Raw genomic sequence first — 13,675 nt, 5'->3', positions numbered from 1 at the left:
TAGAAGAACTGGCCAAGTGGGATGCAACTCACTGCGACTGAAATTAACAGCAAACAAGTAACCTGTTAGCACTGTTTAGGGAACTGGCTTATCCTCTAAAGAGTAATTAACATTAAAAGAGGAGAAGCAAACAAATGAAAGGTGTACTATAAAAGGATATTTTTATTTTATTTATTTTATTTTATTTTAGGAAATTTGTTAAGCGCACAAATACCCGAGGGTGTCTCGGCGCTGAGTGTCCAAATTAAAGGACGGGCCAACCAGCCGAACACTGAAGCACCCTCATTTTTGTGGAGTGCACATGTGATTAGAAACTGTCATCATTCACAGGGCAAGAAAGCCAATGACTGATGTGGACTGAAACATTGCCCGACTCATTACAGTGTCGTGGATAGAAGCAAGGTGTAAATGACACCCAGACAGACCAGTGGCAGAAGAAGACTGGTGCAAAAGCCCTCTATGTAGCTACATGGATCTGCAATTATATGTATGTGTGTGTGTATTATTTAATAACTATTTTATTACAAGGTCCTGATTGACAGCTAGGGCTGTCAAGCCTTTTAAAGAGATTATAGCAGGAATTATTACAGTGGAAACATTTGATCCGTGAGGTTTGTTGGAGGAGGTTACCAACACCAAAATCCTTCACTAGAAAGGTAATCTGTGAGATTTCTTATAACAAAATACCTATCTGCAGGCTTTAATACAGAGTAACACCAAACCATCCTTAAATGGTTACTGACTTTATGCTTTTCACAATCAACATGTCAATGTGCCAGCCTATTGCGTTTATCAGAACTTTTCATTATAAACAATAAGGCCTATAACCTTAATTCTTGGCTTATCTCCATAACCAACTCAGACCTACTGTATTGGATATGAGCTTTCACACATGACATCCATCAGGTATACTGTAACAAAATTATAAACACGTACAAAATTACAGTTGTTAAAGCAATATAATTCCCTACTAATAGAGTCTAATATGTATTACTATTGTGAAAATCTTTTATTCCCAAGATTCGATCAGGTGGGTCACGAAAAACCCTTGCCTAGTAAGGTAATCTGCGAGATTCTGTGTAACAAAGTACTAGCCAATACAATGAATATCAAAGGGGGGAGCCTGATCAATCCGTCAAACATCCTCTAAAAGCTTGAAACATATACCAAAATTATGGTATTACAAAACTATATTTGCTTGTGATTTACTGATCAGTTTTTGGCTATGTTAGGAATAGTGCCTAAATTATGGGACGCTCAACCACTTAGGTGTCATGCTTCATCACTGGATCCTTTTTCTTGCCAGGGATCCGGTGCAATACCCGATGGGCGCCTTTACCGAACTCTTTCTGGAAATCTTTTATCCTAAGGTCAAAATGCTACTGTGGCTTATTGATCTTCCCCCTTCTGAAGATTTCCTTTTTTTTAACCCAGAGGGTTGATGAGTGCAGATTGGACCAAAATTACCTGAGGAGATCCAAAATGAGGAAAGCTTTCTATTTATTGACTATTGGATGTCATGGTAAAGCTAAAAAAAAACATAAGGGTCTCCCTGGACATAATTATACTTGGATTCCAACTTGGTCGACATGTTTTTTGCCCATGGTGGCCTCATTGGGTTCATGGCGTTTGTCAAGACCAATTCAATGCCCAAATCTATGGAGTAGGATTAGAGCATTTGATGTAATAGAAATTCCTAACGTGCTTTAGATTTTGATGTAAAACATAATCTCTCAAAAAATTCACATTAATTTCTGTGGTTATTGTAGCCTTAACTGAAACTAATCAGGGCCCCAATGAGTACGTGGGTCTGGTCTCGTCTTATGAGGAGAATTTTCTTTGGTGGGATGTTCCTCAGTTTTTCCCAGATTAAATACTAGGAGAGGGTGAAATTTAAATTATGCAGGTGTAATTTACCTAACTTTGAAATTTTGCGTTAAGCTAATATCCGAAAATTATGCAGAGCTTTATAATTACACTGTTGTTTCTGACATAATCATAGCACAGGAGTGCGGGGACAATGCAAACAACCAAAAAGTAAATGGTTATTGTTCGCCGTACTTGTGTTAGTTGTGCTATTTTGAAGTGCAAAATGAGTACTCATGTTAAAATTTGCTGGATTTGCATTTCAAGTAATTTTTCTGAAATTTTGAGAAATTACGTGAATGCAAATTGTGCAAATTTCACACATCTCTCCAAAAAACCTGCCTAGAGGCTTTAGCACAGTATATTAACAATCCACCCTTAAAAGCCCATTGCCTATATCACATGCTTTTCACAATACGTAAGCCAGGCCTACTTGCTTTATCATAACTTTTCATTGCAAACAGATCACTCTGAAGAAACCAATGGCTACTGAATTGTGTCTAAGATAGAAACCATCATGTATACAGTTATACAATTACAAAAATATTCAGTATTACAGTTGGCAAAACAACATAAACCCTCTATCAACAGGTCCTAGCAAGAATCATCACAGTGAAAATCTTCTACTCCCAGGGTTTGTCAGAGTGGGCGATCAATACCAAAACACTTCCCTTCTATTGTACTTCGTGAGATTATATGTAACCAAATACATGTTTACCGCATGAAACATAGTGTGCTAATAATCTACTCTTTGAGGCCTATTAGCTTAACAAGTTTATTTCATGATAAGTACTCTAGGCCTACTGATTTTGTCATAACTTTTCATAATAAACAGACCAGACCTATGGCATCTTGTATATCTTTCCCCTGTGTACTAATCAGGCATTTTTTTAAACTTTTCATAATAAATAGATGAGGCTTATAGCCATGATCATTAGCTGCCACCCTCAACAACTCAGTATTGCAGTACTGAGTATAAGTATTACCACCTCTAGCCTAAAGTTCAATACAAGCACTTTTTTTTAGTGGAAGCACACATGCAACCTCTGCACAATCAAATCCTCTACTCATGGAAATTAATAACATGTGGGTTGAGCCTAAGCCCGTATCTCAGTAGTACTGAAAGCTGTTTTTTGTTGATCACAGAGCTAAAAATGCACAAAGATTACTGTAGTTCTGGGCATCTTATACTGCTTTCAATCATTCAACTAGATTCTGAATGTAATGATGGAAATGGAAGGGAATCTGTGCTGCTGCCAGAGAAAACCAAACCCTGTAAATGATCTACTTATCTAAGATGCATAAACGGCATCACAGTGCTTAGTGCACACAATTTCTGTCCAATCAATCCCTCATACCCATAGTTCAAGAATCACGAAACTGGTCCAAAATTCCGTTGGCCCAGTGGATCCAAGAGTTACAAAAATCAACTCCCTCAGTTGGTCAGACCCCTTCACAGGCTAATGAAATATTCAACGAATGGATATTCAACTCCTTAAAGACTACGTTCCCCCTGAAGAAAACAGTCTTCAAAAGATCCAAGCCCTCAGCTCCCTGGTACTCCAATGAACTACGGGAGAAAAAGCGCTTTTGTAAGAGACTGGAACGCAAATGGCGACTAGGCTATGCTGAAGCAGACAAAATTACCTATAGAAAGGCCATTAGGGAGTATAAAAAAGACATACAAAGTGAGCAATCCCTATACTACTCGCATCAAATTGCAGAGGCCAGCTCCAACTCCAAAGAGATCTACAAAATAGTAAAAAGCCTTATCAACCTCCCCACACCTCCACTCATCATTGAAAATCCTCAGCTTCGCTGTGAAGATCTGGCCAATTTCTTCTCTCAAAAAATAAATCTCATTTATTCTTCCTTCTCATCGTCAGAGCAGACTATCTTGACCAAAGTATCCCCATGTCCCCCTCAAGAAAACACATCTAACCGCCCTCCGGTGTTGGCGGAGTTTCCCCGTCTAGAGGCGGATCACCTTACCTCCCTTATGCATCAAATAAAGTCAGGCTCCCCTAGAGACCCAGCACCTCCACATATTCTAGTCTCTGCCATACAGACCACTCTTCCCATACTGCTTGGAGTACTTAACACCTCGATTTCTACCAGCATGGTCCCGGCAGCTTGGAAGCAGGCCATGGTGAGGGCTTTAGTCAAAAAAACCTAATTTGGACACTAAGAATCTCAACAACTTTCGCCCGATCTCCTTGCTGCCTTGGGCAGCTAAAATCTTGGAGAAATACATAAATAGCCTACTAACAACTTTTCTCGAGCAAAACCAGCTGCTCGATCCCTCTCAGACCGGCTTTCGCCCCAAGCATGGGACTGAGACGGCACTACTGGCAGTCACAGAGGAGTCCAGGAGAATCTTGGATCGGGGAGGATTGGTGGCAGTTATCCTCCTCGATCTGAGCGCAGCTTTCGATACCGTTAACCACGCTGTCCTTCTGCAGCGTCTCCTGGAAACCGGAATATCTGATAGGGCTTTGGAGTGGTTTAGGTCCTACCTGAGTGATAGATCTTTCCAAGTGTATGAGGGTAACGTCGCCTCCTCCAGCAAGCCTTTGGGATGTGGAGTCCCGCAGGGATCATCATTGAGCCCGACGTTATTCAACGTCTACATGAGGCCACTGGCTGAGATCGTCCGTCCGTATGGTATTAAGATCGTTACCTACGCGGACGATACTCAGCTGGTGGTCTCTCTGGCACAGGTAGGGGGATCTTTGGCGTGTGCAGATCTGGCTGGTTGCTTGGAGACGGTTAAGAGCTGGATGACCACGTCTTGTCTCAAACTCAACGGAGACAAGACTGAGCTCATGCTCCTAGGTCACACTGCACCATCCTCCATAGACACTCTCTGGCCATCCAGCCTAGGCCCTCCCCCTGTCCCCAAAGACGCCATTAAGAGTCTTGGTGTCTGGCTGGATAGGTCCCTGTCATTTGATCAACAGGCAATAAAACTATCAGCCATCTGTTTCGGCATCTTGAGAGTCATTAGGAAGATCTTATCTTTACTCCCTTTTGAAGCAAGAAAGACCGTGGTTCTGGGCCTGATCCAATCACGTCTGGACTATGGGAATGCTCTATATCTTGGAGCTCCTGATTTTACGCTGCGCAAACTACAGTTGATACAGAACTGCGCAGCACGAACGCTTCTACAAATCCCTCGCAGATCCTCAGTAAAAACCGGACTAAGGAAACTGCACTGGCTTCCCGTTAGGGAGAGAGTCAATTTCAAATCATTATGTATTGCTCACCAGGCCTTTTGGTCCTTAGGTCCGGCAATCAATCTCCCCCTTATCACTCCCTATCTTCCCACTAGACAGCTGCGCTCTACCTCTGCCAATCTGGCAATTGTGCCGCAAATAAAGAGATCAAGATCTGGAGGTCGCTCCTTTTCTTATAACGTAGCTAGGCTGTGGAATGGCCTTCCCCACTATTTAAGATCTAACCCCGACATCCTCTCCTTTCGTAAACAGCTGAAAACGCTCCTGTTCATCAATTAAACAGCTCAGTCGACATTTCTCTTCCCTTTTAGCTCCAGCTGGTATTCTTAGCGCTTGGACGCCTCAGGGCAGCTATCTGCGCTCTAGAAATCTTAATTCATTCATTCATTCATCAAAACATGCCCTCCTGCCCAACAACGTTATGAGTGCAGGCAATGCCCCTCTCTGTGGTACTCCTGAGTGCCCTTTTTTAGGTTGGTCACATAAGGTCAGTAAAAACTGTGCTGCTAAGCCAGACCTAAAAAGTACTGACTCATGTCTGCTTTCAAGCAGCTGACCACAGAGGCTCAGCTGCTTGAAAACGAGAGGAAGATGAACTCCAATATGAGCATTCAAACGTCACCGACCCCACAAACAACAACTGGGCACAAATGACTGAGAAAGAAACAGCAAAGTACAGAGTGCTATCCCATAAAGAAAGCATTGGCAAAATCAATAGGACTGCTTTTTTGCTAGGAGAAGTGTTTGGTAATTGCTGGGCGGCTCACTTTGGGTTGCCACAGCTGACATAGAATGAGAGTTCCCTTGAAGTAGCAGCAGCTGTGACAACACCAATAAGGACGGTTGATGAAACGACGGCATTAGCAGACCTAAGTTGTATCCTCAAAAAAGAGTATTAGGAAAAGGGCACAGAAGATAGAAGACATTTGTGCTGTTAGTGGTGAAATTAAGATGCATGCAAAGCAAAATCAGCAAGTTCTTACCAAACAAAAACCCATAATTCAGAAATTAAGAGTCTGGTTTTCAGCAAAGTAAACATAATGAAAAAATCCCTCACAACCTATATTTCTTTTCTATCTAGGCAAACATATGTGCCATAGGGCTTGACAGAAGTACAATCATATCAACAAAACTTCCAGGATAAACTTTATCATTGCTATTTATTTACTTTTTTATTGTGCGTTTTTTCTGTAAATGTCAAATATAGATTCATTTCTTATCTATTTTTTCTTATTTCTTTTTTTTAAAACTTTTTTTAACAAGTGAAAAAATCAGCAGTATTGCCGAAATAGGTACAAACTTACATACAAAATACAACTGAACAAATAGCCCCCAAGAAACGAATCTTTACATATACAAAAACCACACAATGCGCAACTCATACAGACTCATACGGACTCATACAACATTCATATTGAAACATATCTGAAAAGGAGGCAGACTAAAGATTACAACATGTCCACGACCTAGTATGTTCTATATGTTCACCAGGGTCTGAACATTGGGTCTAAATACATTGAATGTATAAAAACGTACACTTGATCTTATACTACACGTCACATCGAAGTTTAACAACAGGACTACTGATGGTCCCATTACCAACAGCTAAAAGGAACACAAATGGGACAATTAAACATCCTCAAAATGCCATGGTCAAGAAAATTCATGACTGAATAACGCTGTCCCAATGGACATTCTCTCTCTCTCTCTTTCACCTCCTTACTGTCGTTTTTTGAAGAATTAATCAAGTGAGTCGACTAGACAATTAAAGCTGTCTGTAGACAGACCTAAAAAAGAAGCTCAAGTTAATTCAGAAACGGAAAATGAGAACCATGGACTCTGACAGGAACAAAAGAACACAAATTGCAATCGAGAACACAGGACTCCAAAATGAACAATCAAATGCCATTGACTTCAAAATGAAAACAAATGGGCCCAAGCTTCTCCTGGAACTGTGCTTTACTGATCCCAAAAAGAACGATGGAGGATAATAACTCCAAAAGAATAATGCAACAAAAAGGCTTCCTAAAGGAGATGGGGTGCACAGGTTACTACTAAATGAACAAAGGAACATGAGTAATGCTGCAAGGAACAACTGATCCCTAATGACTTCAAAGGGAACAAACCTTAGCAATGCAATTGGTCTCGCAATTGCGAGATTTTGAGCTACTGGCATTGTAAATAACGATGCCTTTTATTTATGTGTTTTAAAAAACCTGTAATAATAAAAGGCATTATCACTTACAATACCAATAGGTCAAAGTTTCTATAATGCGAGACCTTTTGCATTGCAAATGCTTGTTAGAAAGTGGATTGCCACCTAGTCTGAGGCCGGCATTTTGTGCTCCCTTCACTCTGGCAGCATCACCTTTATTATTGGATTTTAATGGTTCTACGCTAAGCTCTGAACCAGCAGAGTCTGAACAAAAAGGTGAGACATATCTGCATTGAAAGATAGGCCACGTTTTCTCATATTCGCAGTGAAAACACAGTGTTTCCTTCCATGGATAAAAAAACATGATTTTGTGTTGTTTTACCACTCTGCCGTAAAAAGCAAGTTGTTGAAGCATTGTACCTTCATCTTTCACTTTCTATTATTAAAGGGCACAGTTTAACAGCTTTTCTGCGCTATTATAGGTACCTCGAAAGTATCAACAGCACACATATGAATTTACAGAGCAGTTGTGCCCACGGTCACTAGAGCAGCGGAGTTAGAGCGGTTGCAGAGTGTGCATTGCACCGAATGTTATGCAGCTGTGCGTCATTGCGTGCAGTCATACTCAGGGCACAAGTCCTAAAAAAATGAAAAAGTGGGGGCACTTACCAAGTTTGGCAGTATGAAAGTGATATCATGGCGTGTGACATCATGGCGTGTGACATCACAGTGCTGACATTACCGCAGGTGGCATTATAGAAAGTGTTATCACTACCAGTGACATCCCAGGAAGTGACCTCCCAGGAAGTGGCATCACAAGAAGTGACATTAGGTCTTAAGACCTCACACATATGCTTTGCAGGACTGCTTTGAGTGCATTTATAATATTTAACAAATGGGATTTTGCATCAGGGTTGTGCCCAAAAAGTGACGCAACACCTACGCAAAATCCGGACCTCAACTTATTTTTTAAAACCCTTCCATCAAGAAAATGACAAGAAGAAGAAACGTGGCAATACATCTGTTCTGCTTAATTGGTTGCAAAGTCTGCATTTTAAAATATTTTATGGGATTAGGGCACCTGCTGCAGAGATCTTAGTGTGCCATCTAAATATCAGGGAATAACAATGGTAAGATAACTCTGGCGTATAACGTATTTGCTGGAGAGATCTGTGTTTTGTCCAGTCCCAGTTTTTAAGCAAAGTAGCATAGAGGGTTAATATGTCCTAACGCAGGTGACAGATTTGTATTTATGTAGATGGGTACGTTACTGATTTTAACATGGAGATCCTTTTGTTACTGACCGTTCATAAATTGTAATCCATTTAGTATAGCACTGTGAGCTATGAAAGACGTGTGGTTCCTGGACCCTGTAACCCTCACTGTCTTATGTAACACTTCCTACATATTGATTTACACACAAATGACTTTTTGTCAATCTATAGCGTTACGACAAAAATAATTCACAATAGTGGTATTTACATTGTTACTTGTGTAAATACTGGGACAGAACAACACATCTGCCATTTTTACAGTGCATGCATATCTCTTATTTACAGGAACTAAGCAAAGCCAAAGTGTGCCTCTCCTTACCTTTGAGTGATAATCTGTGAGTGATAAGCTGTATGTCTTTGTCTACCCTCTATTACAGTTAGGTTATATGGGGTCAGCATGCTATACAAGGCTAGACAGTGCAACCCACGGAACACATAAGTTTTAACCGCTGATAAGGCCTGCGAGCCCACATTGTATTACTACTTGCCCATTCCAGACCATCACATCCAGTGATTGTGCCCTGTTGCCTGGACTGATAAACACGTGATTGCTACGCGCACATGGCTCAGCGATGCACATACAACCCCTGGCCTATCGCAAAGATAGACACATGCACATATAAACACTGTGGCATTTCCAAAGATTGACAACATAACTTCGCAGCGCTCTATAGTGTACCAACAACTATACCGCTCTGTGCATAGGTTTGCGTCCCAGTTCCCACCTAACTGAGCCACAGTGCAGCCTGAGACAAAATCATCTGGTGCCCACTGAAACCAGACTAGGAAAAAAGAAGGGGTTGTGCCCAAATTACCCTCATGGAAATGAGCACATGACATCAAAAAGATGTATACAAATACAAAGGAGCACAGAGGGATCGATTCAGTATTTATTTGTAATCAAGGTTAAATTAAAAGCCTTGATATATCCAAAAAATGAATTTTATAAAGTAATGAATACACAAATTATAGTCACATATATAGCCATATCAAACAACTAGGTGGAGCACATAAAACAGGCACGTGCCCAGTGGTGCAAGACTGACACCTGCACAGTGGCGCAAGACTGACACTCGCACAGTGGGACAAGCAGCATTCACGTGCGCAGTTCCAAAGCATTCAAAGAGTTACATGTGCAGGGAATTCCCAGCCTGCAGCACAGAGTGCTAGGGCGCGCATGGTGCAGGAGACAGCTGGGCTTGCGCTGTGCAGATCTTTAAATAGAAAAGGCACGGCCTGTCTGCTGCGGGGGGGGGCTTCAGGGGGTCAAACATCACTGTGACGTGGCGGACTCTGTCTGACCCCTTCGCTCCCTTGCCTTTGGCCTGCTCCACTGGAGTTCTTTGGCGTCTACTCAGATGGTCTAGTTTTAGAAGTTACAGCCTGCCGAATGGGATAGTTATTAATACAGACTCTATTCTGCCTTAACAAGCCCTGCGCACAGCGCGAGAGTTTAACTGTTTTACGGGGGAAGGGGGACAGGCAATGTGCACACGCACATCGCACATCGCCTGTCCGCGCGCGTGCTTTTTTCAAGCTTGTGATCCAATGTGTTTCTATGGCAGAAATATAATTTGGACTCTGTGCTATTAATTATATCATAAAACACAACCTATAGATGCAATGACATCAAACTAGCAGGACAAATTAATCTGTCAGGCTAGCACGCCACTCTTTTGGTATTCTACTGTAAATTATATATACTTAACACTACCTAATACAATGAATATGGCACACCCTGATGTCACTTACAGCTCTCCATTCAATGGAACATGGCTTCTTTTTTTTTCTTTAATTTTATTCTTAATTTGCCTTTTATTTACTATGTGCAGCTCTAATAACAGCTCCCTTTGACTTACCAGAGTTCTATTATACAGGTTTTTCGATACGGTTGATATACTGATCTCAGCATACTGCCAATATGGCCGACCAAATGCAGCTCTAGTTCCTCATACTTTACAATATTGTTGACTCTCGTGGTTAGCTCTGCGCTCTTGCAATCACGTTGATTGCCAACTTTTAGTAATACCCCTCCCCCCAAAAAAGTGGCCGACTATAGTTAGCCCTCTAGCTGTTTACCACATATAACTCAGCCGATTTCCACGGTCCCCATCGGCTTCAAATGAACTAACTAGCGAGACAGAAAGCTTTTCCACGACTCTGCTAGGACTAGTAAGTACCTGCCAATTTTCTAAGTCACTCAACACGTAGAAAGCAGCCTTCTTTGGAATAAGTATGTTTGGTCTGCCTTGCAGTGAGCACAGGATGGCTATAGCGTTATTGTGCGTTATCTTCTCGATTGCAATGCCCATAATGTTTTCGGATGCCAAATTGTACGGAGAATCACCCACTAGTTTATCCATGGTGCTTCCCCACGCCGCAACCTGACACTTGATACCACTGTGTGTTGCACATGAATAGTTAATGCACTTTTGAGTTGGTTTTTGGCTGTACTAAAGATTACGCAGCTCAAGTTGTTTTATTACCCAACTGCTATTTCACGCTTCAACACCGCAATGATTTTCCCAGGAGCTTTTTGAGCATATTGTCTATATTGTGCCTCTGTGCACAACACGCTCAATATGTATTTGACGATTTAGACGTCGTCTTCCGCTTTGTTGAACAGCGCCTTATGCAGCCTTTATGTTAACCTCAAAGCCGCACAAGTTTATTTATTTATTTTTATTTTTCCATACCTTGATTCTGCCTTAAAGTTTAACTGTTTTTTTCGGGGGTAGGAGAACAGGCGATGTGCATGCGCACGCGCCCTGACAGCGACGGGGGGAGGGAAACTGAAAGCGCGCGATGCACGCGCAGCCAGCCTCCGGGGCCAGGACATGTGCACGCGTACGGAGTGCACATCTCCTGTCCGCGCGTGCCACCTCCTGTCTCCCTTCCAGCACCAAAGCGGCAGCAATAGAGTCTCGGTAGCGAAGCAGCCCATGCGCTGCGTTCGTAGCGAGACCTAAAAATGAGGCATCAGCAACTTTGAAAAGAATTAAGGGGTAAAAGTGAGACCAAAATCAACATCAAAGTCTCATTGGTCTGAAGGATATCATTGACAAGGACATTGGCTATTGTGGTTTCTATTGAGGTTTTTGACAAAGGCCATCAATTCTGATTCAATTAGGAAACTACAGACTACAGCGGTACCCTAGATACAATAACTGTAGTGGTGATTAACTAGTAGGCGTACGGCCACATGCCAACAGCCTTCAGTAAAACTACCATGGACAAGAAAGACTTGAATGTGATGAACTACACAGACTCATGATTAATGAAGGAAGAATGACTAGCTAAAACAAGAATAAAAGAACACAGAGTTTCGAACGTCCACTGGGGTCAGTGGAGCACAATTACATTATCCTTCTTCTAATCAAGCAGTGAAAGCCCCACACCATTTTGTCTTTTTTTGTCCGGCCTATATAAGACCACCTAGATCATGGATTAGGCCAGTATGTAAACTTTTTGTTTTTCGTTATTATGAGTATGCACTATGCACCTTACACTCGATATGAGTAAAGTAATTGTTGTTGTGATGACGAAATATCTCCATGCCGTTTGGTTTATCCATTTGCGCAATGTGCAAATATGTAAGCACTAACTTTTAATAGTCTACTTTTTCTGTCCATCCTACCTGCTGTTAAATTTCTGTTGGGGTTTCCATGTTTATTGTAGATTTTCAGTGACCGTGACATTCTTTTGATTATGTGCTGTCGGTATTTATTTTTTTAACTCATTGTTTTTTCTTTTTATTGTTGGTTTTATGGATCTGTGAACCCCAAATAAACATTTTGATTGATTACATTAGATGGTGCGATACCAACTCAAATGCTAATCACAGGATCAATGGCATTTTCAAATGGACCATCATCACTGTGAAGACAGAAACACAGGCAGCATTGAAAACAGGGCAGCCTTGTATGATAGGGTCTGCAGCAGGACAAAGAAAACAGAGATACTAAGTCGAGGCGCATAAAAGGCAAGATTTCTTTTAGACATTACTTCAAGAAGTCAGAATCAAAAGGACCCGTCTCAAAACAGATTTTACTGGGATCATGAGCACATAACCGCCAAGAACAAGCCTAACTCTTCCAGAGCACGAAGAGATCAGCTCCACAGAAACTAATTCAATCAAGTAAAATGGGCGCTGAAAGGTTGATGGGAACAAAAGTGTCTTCTGCTAGAAACAAAGCATAGTCCATTCCAGCAGGTCTCTCTATACTAACACTGGCTCCATTCTTAACTGGAAGGCCTTGGTATATTTCAGAAGTATACACCAGGCTACACATATTTTCACCAACAAGAAATAAAGAATGCACAATCTAATGAATCAAACCCCAGTCAGACAAAGAAAATGAGTAAGACTGATTCTTTTCACGCATAGACCAGGAAGCTCGATTCCAGCATTACCAAAAAGAAAAGTCCTGTGAATGGGACAGAATAGAATAGAATATAAGGCTAAGGCCAAGTGGCTTAGCTTTTCAGAACCAACTCTCCAGTTCAAGCCCACTTCCTCTCTAGAGATAGTCTATTGAACTGTGGACTTTAGGCCTTGTTGTCAGATGCATTCTTAGATGTATCTCCCATGTATCCACATGCTTTACTCAGTATACTATCTCCTATCAACCTCACTCTTCTGCCACCCATTAAGTGCTGTTTGTTGCCATCCTTCAAGTGCTAAGATGCAAGAGAATAACTTACTGCAACGGCGTAGCGGGTGATGTTTTCCTTCTCACAGTTCTCAATCACTTTATCTAGGTCCGGGCTGTCGTGCGACTCTCCATCTGTTATCACTATCATCACCTTCTTGGCTCCCTTCCTTCCTCCTTTCTGGAAAGCCTCTGAGCTGAAAAGACAAGACAGACACTGACCCTACAGGATCTTGGTACTACTTTCTGAGGGACAGAGAGCAGAGCAGGTGAGTTCATACACAGGGATATCTAGAGCCAACTCTCAATTATTCCCACTTGCAGACACTTCAAATGAGCCCACATTCATGCTCTAAAAGATGGTGCATATTAAGGTGAAGGCGTCAAGACTGCTTTTATCACCACTGGACCACCCTTCAACCTACAGTTTCCACATAAGCTCCCACTCTGCATAGCATACTTAGCAGTCAGGAGCGCCTGCTCGTACTGTGA

General features: G+C 41.7%; 1 protein-coding gene across 1 annotated transcript in view; it reads right to left on the bottom strand.

The window, feature by feature from the left end:
* Positions 1–13,675, bottom strand: part of ITGA11 (integrin subunit alpha 11) — a 603,504-nt gene that overhangs the window by 329,621 nt on the left and 260,208 nt on the right. Inside the window, exon 8 of the mRNA XM_078683461.1 lies at positions 13,236–13,380. Within this exon, the coding sequence (XP_078539587.1) occupies positions 13,236–13,380 (145 nt within the window). The remainder of the gene's footprint in view (positions 1–13,235; positions 13,381–13,675) is intronic.

Source organism: Lissotriton helveticus, chromosome 3_1 (assembly GCF_964261635.1).
Source record: "Lissotriton helveticus chromosome 3_1, aLisHel1.1, whole genome shotgun sequence".
Classification (NCBI taxonomy): Eukaryota; Metazoa; Chordata; class Amphibia; order Caudata; family Salamandridae; genus Lissotriton; species Lissotriton helveticus.
The sequence above is the reverse complement of the archived record's forward strand: the minus strand, read 5'-3'. Positions and strand labels throughout refer to the sequence as shown.